Below are 12,092 nucleotides of genomic sequence, written 5' to 3' on the forward strand. Positions count from 1 at the left end.
AAAAGTTCTACAGGCCTCTTCATTGGAAAAAAAGAAAATAAATTAGAGTAAGGTTTGCAAGGCATTTCAACAAAAGAGGTATGTGTTTGTCCAACATTGGTTTCATTTTTCAATAAAGTAATTAGAAATTCTCTTTAAGCACACAGTATATCTCACATTATTCAAGTCTGTCCTTTTCAGTCTTATTTGTATCAGTTTACATAGAATAACTTGTGAGTCCTTATACCAATGCTGAACAACTACTCTTGAACAATATCTGTATCCCCATGAGAGCCACAAATGACCACCCAATCCCCAAAAGCACCCCTTTCACCCGTGTTTCTAAGCTAAATCATTGACTTACGCTGTGGTGAAACGAGTGCTTTTTCGTAATATATATATATATATATATATATATATATATATATATACATATATAGACCCCTGGTTTCTTATGTGTGTTGGTTAGATGTGATACAGACTTCGTGAACTTTGCTCCTTTGCCACATGAATGCATGATAATCTAGATTTTTTTTTATAACACTACTGAATCTGTGTCACTTGTCTCTGGTTTCAGAAATGGGGCACGACAGTAGACCTACATTTTAAACTGAATAGATTTCCAGAAAAGCAAGCACAAATTAAAAAAGAAATTGTACAATTACCTGTTAGCACATGACTTGGGTATGTTGTTGAAAGCTAGCTATATAATGTATGGTATCTTATCAAACTGGAGTTTGATAAATTGAGTGATCGGGTTCTATCTGACTTTGTGCTGCTAACACACCAAGTACAATTGCAGCTGCCAAACAGATTTGTGAAGCAGATAGTGTCCTCATTTTGGCCTTTGCCTTTGTTCCAAGAGGTTTAAGCAGAGATGAGATTATAATACAGAGCTCTCCCGCTGACCTTTTTTATTTACACCAGTGGACAATGGACGTCATCCTGCATTTAGTGACGAGTAGCAGCACCACTAGTTCTAGATCAAATATTTTTCATACCACATTTTATCCTAATGTTTAAGTTATTAAAAAAAAACGTTTTAAACATATTTGTTTTAATACTTTCCTTAACACGTTTATTTATTGTATTGCCATAACATCGTGAAGAGCCTAAATAAAGCTTGAATGTTGACAAAGGTTTCAGGTGGGGTAAAAATTGGACAGCGTTTAAATATCTTTCTTCTAATCAATAAACATCAGCCTTTTCTGCTCAACACCCCTCTGTTATCATGTCAAGGAAAATGTGAAGAGCACTTGCGTTAATCAAAACAACAGATAAATTAATAAGTAAGACAGTTTATTTGTCAAATACACAAATACCCTATTGAAACATTCATTAACCAACCTAACTCTAACATTAACTTACAGTCACAATAACCAAAAGATAATATCCAATACGATATTCATTAAGCGATCAATTTAAAATGAACTTCTAGATGGCTTATTAGGTATTTTGCTGGAGGCAATCAGGGCTTTGTGATACAACATATAACAGCATTACATCAAACAAACGATCTTTGGCTTAATGCAAGCCATGCAAAGCAAGAACAAAATGTTCACGACGTGAAGCGAACCCTCGTGCGCACGTGAACGCGCATAGAATTTAACTGACCAATCAGCTGAGAGCAGACTGTGTTCTGTTTGTCCCGTTTCTCAAACGTCTGACCATTGATAATGTGGCAGGAGGACTACAAAAACATATTGAACTTGAGGGGGGGTTATTTTTAAATCGACTTGCCTCAAAACCAAAGCGTCCTCCTCCCAACAAGTTTTGGTACCACTTTTTAAGTTGGTGGTTGCTATGGCTGCGAGTTCATGCAAGGCTGGGCTGGCTGGCTGTTCCGAGGGAAGTGACGACTCGTGCTGTTGTTGGGACACGTGACTGGAGCTGCACTGATCTGTTTTGACAAGCACTGGGGAGGGAAGTGAGGAGGGCAGGCAGACTGTAAGCATCACGATAAGGAACACTCACTGTTCCTTTTATCTGCATTTCGGCTGAATACTATGGGTATCGACGGCGACACGGTCTTCTGATTGTGGCGTGTCAGCGGTGAAACAGCTTGTGCTGCTCCGTAGACGCGCGCGCGCGGTGGGAGACGCTGCCGTCGTAACGGACGCGCTGGAGCGGAGTCGAACCGTTTGTTGTTGGTTTGAAAAGTTTTAATGAAGCTCGCAGAAGAAGTCAGTACAGGTGGCGTTTCTTACCTTCAGTATATAGAGACAGCTCAAACAGTGTGGATGGCTAGACACTGGACAACGTCAGGCTGATCTTAGTTAACAGATTGAGTATGTGTTCGACTTAACATATGAAAACACATCGAGCCAGTGTTGTGTGGTTGAGTTGCGACTAGCTGGAGGCGGAGGGGGAGCTGGGGCGTCTGCAGTGTCTGTAGACTCGAAAGCAAACAGTCACGATAAAGTTAGTTTAGTCGTGGGGGGCTCTCTAGCTAGCTAACACTACTGGGGTTAGCAAAGCCCTGCACTGGCGGAGCCGACGTTACAGGAGAGGAGACAGAGAGATGCATCGCGACGTAACTATGGTTCAGGTGGAGGAATTTGAGACTTCCTGTGAGGGTATCTTCCTTGCTAGTTAAACCAGTAGTAGAAGTCCATTGGTGAGTCGATAGCGAGCGGATTGACAACTGCATTAACCTAACGCTAACTGTAGCTTGTCTTTGTGTTAGTCAGTTGGACAATACAGTGCGACTCGATGGAAGCGTACAGTAGCATGCTAACAAAGCGAGGCTTTGTTGTTGGATAGGGGGGGGACACCTGGTACCAACACGCAGGCTTTCACAGCTGATATCTTTTGCCGAGCTAATACAGCAGGTCTCCGTCACCTAGAGGTTCGGTGGGGTCCGAACAACGCTGTTGTTGTTGCTGCTGCTGTGTGTGATAGAAAACAAAGAGAAGTCTCTCTAAACCAGAGCACCTGAAGGCATCCTGATGACACTGGACAACATGAAGACAGAGCGAGGTATGTGGAGCAACACACACACGCACACACACACACTCAGTACGTGGGGGGTGAAACCTGATGGTCAGTGTGTGAAGGCAAGCTGTGCAGGTCCCGTTTTAGTCGTCGACTGTATTTGTTCCCCTGAGTCAAGAATCAGGCCAGAGAGTTATGTAACAGCTGGCCAGCCTGGTCACTGGTTATATGAATTCACTTGACCTCACTCAATCAGGTTGTGTACATACAGAACTACTTTACTGCTCCAGTTTTGGATGGTGGTGCACTATCAGCTGTTTTTCTAACCCATTTTTTTTCTGCATCAACATAATGCCCATCGAGATCCACTCACTGCCAGTTGCTGTTCCCGTTTCTAACAGCTCTTGTTTTGACCGTCTCTTTGCACTGCGAAATGTACCTGACACCCACACCCCTGTTGAGGGAGTAAGGGTCCTCCTCCCATATGCTCTGCAACCTGTTTATATGTTGCTGGATCTGCTCAAAGAGGCAAAACAGGGGCAGTGGGGACAGCCTTGTTTGTTCCAGTGTGATTATGCAAATTTTACCATTGCATTAATTTGTTTCTGGCGGTGTGGTAGCTTAATCTGTGTCCTGACACAATTAACATTAGGTGTTGTGTAAGCTTCTTCCTAGAATAACATGCATGTTTCTCTTCATGAGAGACTGCATGTGGTTGTTGCTGATCCAGCAAAACTTGAGGCGCTTGATCTGTTGTCAACAACAAAAACGCACCATACTTGGAAGCAGTGAAGGGCCACTGTTCCCAGTAAGATTAGCTTGCAGTCAATCACAGATAGTCTGAGTGTTTGCATAGGTTATGAAACTGCTGTCTGGCCTCACTGAGATCTTTTTTTTTTTAAAGAACAAAATGCTGGTTATTCGACTCTCCAACAAACAATAAACATGTGCCATATATGGGCCTAGTCTTTTTTAACCCTATCCTTGGCTCTAGGACCCTTCGGGCCTTTTTATGGAAGCAATGACCAGGACATCTGTGTGATGTGACTGTTCAAAGTAAAGGGCACACTGACTGGCAGTCTGTTATGTAATTATAGCCTAATAATGCAGAACAGCATGCTGGGTCAAGTGTTAACAGCAGTATTATTAGTTGTGTGTTGTAGTATTGGTCGGGGTTATGACTCTCATGTTGGGGGATATACAGGTCATTTACAATAACGCATCTGCCTTGTGTTAGCCAAAAAGGTTGAAAAAATGTCTGCCTGTGGCACATTGCACCAAATGAGTTCTTTACTCCTTGTGCATTTTCACCATGTCAGGTTGTCATGTTTCTTATTATGTGAGCTTCACAGCAGTAGCTCCTTGTTTGAGTGGCAGACACTGTGAGCTATTGTTATTTGGAACATATTGTGCAGTCTCCGTGTTGGAGATACCACATTGCTTGTGGTCCATTCCATCTTTCTGTTGCCTCCCTGCTTTCTGTAAAGACACTGAGAGAAGCTGTTTAATGAGTAACACGTCTGAACCACAGCAAGACCAACCTGAGCACGGGGAAATCACTTTCACTGATCTGGTGCTCGTTGGAGAGTTCCAGGTTTTAAGGGGAGCTGAACAAGTCCAGACATGTGCTTCTGATCCTCACACTCGTGCAACAAGTTTCATGAGCCCTGACCTCTTGATCATAGAGGTGGGAAATATCAAGTCAATGACTTTGATGGGTGATAATGACGAGGTGATATAACCAAGTTGTGGCCTGTTACACACTCTTGCTCCCCCTTAAATAACTGCACTTTTGACTACCAGTGCTAAAATCCATTTTATTTAATGTGCATCTATGGGGAAGTCATCAATCCTCTTATTTAGATGATGAACACATAACATCACCATTTTATTGTAATGTCACCCTCAGGGTGCTATCTTCAAATGCCATTATTTAGTGATAACTAGTATCAATGTTCCAGATTTCAAATTGTATGGAACCATCTTTCCAGGAAAACAACACGTGTTAACCCATTTGCTGCCATTATAAAACATTTTACATTAGCATTTCACACTTCTTAGGTAACTGAACTGTTTAATAGGAACAAAGCAATACAACTGAAAGATTTGTCATATGTGAAGATTATCAGGTTGATGGGACTTCTACAATGGAGTTGCTGCCTCACAGTCAGCTGGACAGTTTTTATAAATGTGTTGGAATCAAAACAAATCAGAAGTACAATACAAAACTCTGAAAGTCACCACATACACTTAAAGATATGTTCTCTTGTTAAACCTGATTTTCAAAGACCTCAGTTCCTAGTAAAACCAAAGAATTGAGACATCAGATGAGCATACCTTTCACACAGCATGTCTTTGTGGCACTTTGTGAACCATGCTTTTGTTAACAAAAAAAATATAGAGAGAGAGAATAATGTTGTGCTCAGGGGCCCAACAAGAGTCATCTGACTCCCTTGTTTTTCTCTTAGTTGAGCTGTGTGTCAGGATGACGTGTGAGTGTGTACAGGAGTGCGAGGACAGGGTGAGTGTGTCAGAGAGAACACAACAGATTGCTATTGGCCCTTATAAGCTGTACCATTGAACCATGTGGCTCAACTGACAGCTTGCAGGTCCCATAAAGAGCCACTATGGAAAAGCTTAAACCAGTCAGATGGAAAAGATGGGCTGTCTAACTGTCTCATCTGAAGTGTTGTTTGACTGTCTTTTATTGGTATCCTTAAATATTTTCATTTGTTTTCGAGTGATTGTATCGACGTCATGTAGAAGGAGTAAGTTTGATCAAAAACCACGTTGGAATTGTTTGACTCATAAAACAGGATGCCTTTTCTCTATTAGTAATTTGATTTTTCAAATCCTAAATACAACAGGCTTTTTTTTTTATTAGATGTTATGAACTCATATGGTGAAATGTATGAGCACATGGGCTGAGAATGATGGCTGAGGGCCTCCTCCATTATGCTCTTAGCCACAGCTCTCTCATCCTTCCAGTTGCACATTAAACAACCGACGCAGAAATGAGCTCAGAGCGAGTCATACGGGAGTCCGACTCAGTCAGCCCTCTGCTCCTGCTCGCTCGATGGGTGTTTAGTGCGTTTGTTTGGTGGTTGGACTTCCCGTTTGGGAGCCATCAGTCCTTTTATAGAGGAGATGAATAGAGTCCACCACCCACCCCCCACCCACCCGGTGTACTCTCCACTACCTCCCTTCCACTGAGAGCTCAGCCAGATTACAGCTGCCCTGAGATGTCCCAGTCACATGCCACGGATCAGAGAATATACACTCTCACTGACGAGAGACCCAGATAACAGACTGACGTACCCTGTTGTCCCGTACACCACCTGTCTGCTCCTGTGTTGTTTTTACTCCTTCTTCTTCATGGAAGTGATTGGAGGCAGCCTCAACAGGTGCTCTTTGTTACTCCTCTTAACCAGTTAGTCCACCTTTGTACTCCTTCTTTTTCGATGGACTTATGTTTTTTAAATTAGTCTCTCCTCTCAAAGTGTTTAGCAATTTAAAATGTGAGGAGAAAGTTAGTGACGTCCTTTTGATACTAAAAGTAATTACATACCTGAATGACCTGAGAAAAAAGAATAATAGAGACATTAAAAACATTATATATATTATATATATATATATATATATACATACACCTATAACGTTCTTAAATGTGTATGTATATTAACTTTTTTGTCGTGCAATGGACAGTGAGTAAAGAAGGAAATTGGGAGAAGAGCGCAGGGAAAAGAAGCTGTAGGTCGGAGTCGAACCCTGACTGTCTGTTACAATGACTGCAGCCTCTGGTCTGTACGTCGGGTGTGCCACCTAACACTAGGCCACCAAGCGCCTTAAAAAACGTTTAAATGAATGTAAATACAGTAAAAAGCTTTAACTGCTTTTTTTTTCTTCTCACGGGACCTAAATCTATCCCTGTCTCCACAGACACACATTACCTTGCAGCTGAAATTCATTGAATCAACTAGTCTAAGTGTTCAGCCATATTGCCTTTTCAATACAACACCACTGCCATTTGCTGATCCAGCTGTACTCAACATGGATATTGGACTCCCCATTGTGCAGTGAGATTCAGAGCTGCCTTTCGCAATGAATACCAATACTGGGGAGGCATTCAGCTGTGAGTTACTGCCCCGGCCCTGAGAGTAATCAGCCTAAATCAATGCTGTTGTGACAGGTTTCACTGTAAGTAGCCTAGCTGTGTCGAGCCACTGCATGGGATTGGACACCCAGTCTCCCCAGTCCACCCAGTGCTCTTGTGTAATGCTGGATCTTTTTATTTAGCACAGCCAACCTTTATGAGGACACACAGTTGCACTGTTACTTTATATGGATACATACAGTGCTTGTGTAGGCTTAAGGCCCAATGTCACCTCAGTCTTAGTGATACAGACACAAGTGTGCATAGGCAGTACAACACTTCTGAGTTGGCTCAGTGTTCACAACCGCTATATGGACACATGGAAATAAATAATCTAGATTTAGTGCTGGACTGGCTGAAAGTAGCGGCATGTGTCAAGTTTCTGCTGCCAAGGCGCCACTGAGCCGTTGATGTCAGAGTTTATGAGTTCGTCACATCCTCCCGCCCCTGTGGCTCCTCATAGCCAACCAGCAGCCGTCTCTGCAGGAACAGGAAGAGCCATCTGGACCTGGTGGTTTTCTCCTGGTAGGGTTGCTGTTGTTGTTGAGGATGATATAATTGTGTCTTTATTTCTGTCTTACTGTGGCTTATCCACATTGTCTCTAGTTCTATACCTGTGTGTTTTACTCCATGCGTTGTGGTTCCTGACACAATCTGAATAGAATTGCTAGAATGTTACCTTGTTCATTCCTGGTGACCTCTGGAATAGGAATGGGAACGAACGCTCTCGTACTCGCCACTGACCCCATTATTCGAGTAACATTTGGTTACTTGCGCACCTGTGTGAGCGCTGCTTTTGGCTCATGCTGAATCACTGAATATACTCGGGAAGAAAATAATTAACAGTAGTCAAATGTGTGACTTCTCCGGCCACGGCTTTCAGCTTTAGTACACAAACACGAGCAGAAAACAATAGGCAGCTACGGCAACTCTCTAGGAACATATAACACAGAAAGCAAAAGCACAACAAATACAAAACTGTCTGCTTCACCTGCAAAAAGTCTGTCAAGCAAAGTCATGACAAAAACAATGTAGTTTGATGCTTAACCATATGCGCTTAGCCTGCTAATTACCACAATGGTAACTGGAGATATTCTCCCACTAAGTTTTATCGAAGGAGCTTCAGAGAGCTGAGAGAGTTTGTTTAGTCGGAGTACATGCTACCATCACGGAGAACAACAGCTACGAGGTTATTTGAAAATGTGAAGCAACACAGTACGAAGTCCAGATACGCTGCTGTCGTGACATGACATCAGCCCTCTGTTGTTGGCTATTTATTTACGTTTAAATCTTAGATGTTTATGTCATTTAACAGGTATAAAGTCTGCAATTCCAGTCCGGGTGTCTGCGTCCGATGCAAGCTTTTTTTTTTTCATTTTTTTTTTTCAACGATTATCAATAATAATAATGTGCAGGTACTGCAGTACTCGTTCATTAGGTAATTCGAGTAATCTATAATGCATCACACTTTTCACTCTTGTTTAATGTCCTGATGTGGAATAAGTAAATGTCCTATAAATTCTGTGGGAACATCATGCTTTCCCTCAAAACCCAACACAAAAGTAAATCCATAACTACGCATGCCATGGCTTTAAAGTTGCACTTTTTTTTTCTATTTTAAGTTTTCAGTGTGGTTGAGGAAACATAAAAATAGCTTCATGTGTATCTCAGCATATGCAAGAATTCTGTAAGGTGTGTGTTGATAAAGACTTTGCAAAGGCTATTTAGTCTCTTCCTAAGCTTGTCGAGAATAAATGTCCACCGGGCGTCGTCTTCTCCTTCTTCTTCTCTTATATTCCTCCTCCAACTTTGCTCCTTCTCCTCTTTCCTCTGAATCACCTCACATAGGCTTCATCTACTGTTAACACGTCAACACTTCACACCTCCGCCACTATCTGCTGATTATATCCCAACAAAAAGCATATTGACAGAAATAGGTCTAGGTTGACTGACTATCATAAACACACACAGACGACCAACTGAATTTTGCCCGAGAATACCCACATAAGACCTGCGTGTGGGAACACAAGTGTCGTCCAATTGGTCATTACATGGACCAACACAGGAGGTAATTGTCTGCAGCCTGGGCAGGAACAGAGAGGCTGGTTGATGACGCTGTTGATGTTGCACAGAATGAACCCTCTGTTGTTTAGCTTTGTATTGATCCTCCTGACGTTTGTCCTTGTTCTAGCTCTTGAAAATGGCCGTCCACAAGAGTGAGTCCTTCACCTTCTGCTCTCCTTATTTTATCATAATACAAGATGTCATTTATAAATCCCCCGCTGTGTGTATGTAGCGTGTGTGGAAGTGGACATTGTCCAGTTTTGATGTGTGGAAACACTTTTTTACATGTTCAACAATCAAGGCAGTCCACTTTGAAAAGTTGTACTCTCTTTAACTCTGACAGAGTCGGTCAGAAGAGGTGGAATCCTCTTCAGCATTCAGGGTCTGTCACCAGACACCACACAGCGTGCTGTTAGCATAGCCAGCACTTTAATAAAGTTCACATGCCAGACAGAAGAACAGGGTTACGTGACTAACACACTCTTATGGAAGATGAAGTATGTAACTGTCTAAAGACGGTATGGAGTGAGAACAAGGCAAGAAATAAGATTGGTTGAGGAAAAAAGGCATTTCAGTTTTCTTTCACTTGTAAGTCTGTGTCGGGAGACATTTTCTATTAACCCTATTATACTTGTAAAGTTATGATTGACCGACCTTCCTTCAAGTCACAGACTCCTTCTACATGCTGGCTCTCTGTTAACCGAGAGTACCTCAGGGTGTCTTTGTGGAGGTGTTAAGCACATTGTTTATTAACAACAGCGTGAGGTGAAGTTAATTGGAGACTCGTCTCCACTGTCTTCTTTCCTCCGTTGTCTCGTGCCGTTGCATCCTGGTCCACAAACCTGCGTATTCCCCTATCACCCCGCAGCCATGTTTCACCCTCACAAACAAAGCACGGGTCACTTTGTCTCCTGTTCTTTATTTCTGCTTTACTCAGCTGGTTTCCACTGTTTTGAATACATGCTGGTTTTTTAAATGTGGGGGGGGGGGGAGAGTGTCACACATACTTGAAAGTTTTAAAGGACATCTCAAACAAGTCCAGTATATTATTAAAGACAAGAGGCAGCATACAAGGGGAGAAGGTAAACAATAGCCTTTGTACAGCTTTATTTATAAGGTGAGTACATTTCCCATTTCCAGACCTTGACTTTGTTTCATTCCAGTCCTCAAAACTGACTGTCCTCAAAACAGACGCACTTTCCGTGTGGGCCTTGGAGCTCCACTGCTCGGGTTGCTCAATTCGTACTCCTCTTACTAGAAATTGGCATCGGCATTAGAGAAGAGGTCAGAGGCCTGTACATTCAAGACGAGCTGGGTGGTTCTGGTTACAGAGAGAGGCCCGTCTGTCCTACTGCCCTAGTGTCCTGTAGCCACCGTCAGCCAGCTCACTGACATTTAAACTTCTGGAGTAAAGATTTTGCCTCTAGGAGACCCCATACATGCACAAAGTTACAAGTTAGTTGAGAAAAAAAAACATTTGTAGTTGAGCTGAGTAAAGATTTTATTCTGTTTTTTACTTTCCTGTTGATACACCTCGTGTATTAATGCTTTGTGCTTCATTTATTTGAAGCCTATTCATAATAGAATATGTTCCATCTGAAAGTGCTATAGTTAAGCCCAGCTTAGGCAAAACTGCATTATTTTGAAGGGGGTTAGTTATTCCCATGTCCCTCACCTTGTCCTGTACTCACTCCTCCTTATGTAACAGGTATTAGGTAGAAAAAGTGTTTGCAAATGTCCACTCTTGCCTGAATAACAGGGGCTTAGAGGATCCCAGTTAAAGTCTGTGATAGTAAGGTCGAAGAGGTCACAGCAAACCTCAGGTCACTGCTTCTACTCGTTTCCTTTTTTTTCCCCCTTTTTTTTTGGGCATTTAAGAGAAAATATGAGATCAGGAAAAGGAGCTGTGATGAACTGTTTCGATCAAATTCATTTTGCTAGCACGTGGTATACGCTTCAGCCCCTCTAGCCAAAAGTACGACTACCCTATTGTTAATGTGGTTTGGCCGTCATAATGGGCCTCATCTTAGACGGTTTATAGCATTTATCAGCTTGTTATCTTAATGAATCCACACCTGGAAGCAGCCAGGCGATCTGCCCACTCACCTGAATATGAAGGCTTGTAAGTACACTACTCTTAGACTGTTGCTATGGTTCTCAAAGATGAAGAGAGCCTCCTGAATAGTTTAATGGTCAGTGGCTGACAGGGAGTACACATGTTTTTGTTCTGATTTAAAGGCTATAACTGCTGATTTAGTTTTGCTACCCTGTTGTGCTTTAAAGTGCTTCTCACTCCAAATCAGACGGCTCAGTGTGTGGTGGCAATGAAATCCTGTTGGAACTCTTTCAACAATGGTTATCTAACCGTGATAGGCTACCATTGTTAGCAGTCCTTTCATCACGCAGTGCTGATCTAATACAGTGGGATGTGATTATAACCTGAATTTGTGTGCGAAACGTTTCTGCAGTAGTGTTTGTGTCAAAGCTACTGATGCTAAACATTCTGCTCGCGAACAAATGATCCCTTCTTTCCGCACAATACGAGCAGCCAATGCATTTAAACTTGTCTTGTGAAACTTCACCCGCCAGTCAAGTGGTACCTGACAAGTTTTATATGTATTGTATTGCTGTTAAATGCAGATTAGGAATATGTGGCTTATGGCTATTCAAATGTGCGGTAGTTCTTGGATATGAGCAGAGAAATTGGCCATCCAAACAAAAGTCTTGCACTCTAAACCAGAGGTATTTATACAGAGAGCACTGACTAAGGCATGCCGATGGTCTAATTAAAAAAAAAAAAAAGTAGTGAGTGAACCAAGGGACATCAGGACATCCACATCAGGTGAGACGAGTCTCGTCTGTCAGGAGCTCGTGCCTCGCGCTGAAAAAAAAAAAAAGTTTTCCCACATACTCTCTAGCATGCAAGCAGCTCAGCATTTAAACAACAGTGGCGTTTATCATT

The 12,092-nt window shown here is 42.3% G+C and overlaps 1 protein-coding gene across 1 annotated transcript in view; it reads left to right on the forward strand.

Annotated features, from left to right (window-relative positions):
* Positions 1-1,592: 1,592 nt before the first annotated feature.
* Positions 1,593-12,092, forward strand: part of atosa (atos homolog A) — a 28,517-nt gene continuing 18,017 nt past the window's right edge. The window contains exon 1 of the mRNA XM_079340066.1: positions 1,593-2,958. Within this exon, the coding sequence (XP_079196192.1) occupies positions 2,928-2,958 (31 nt within the window). The 5' untranslated portion in view covers positions 1,593-2,927. The remainder of the gene's footprint in view (positions 2,959-12,092) is intronic.

The sequence above is a fragment of the Symphodus melops genome (genome assembly GCF_947650265.1).
Source record: "Symphodus melops genome assembly, chromosome: 3".
Lineage (NCBI taxonomy): Eukaryota > Metazoa > Chordata > Actinopteri > Labriformes > Labridae > Symphodus > Symphodus melops.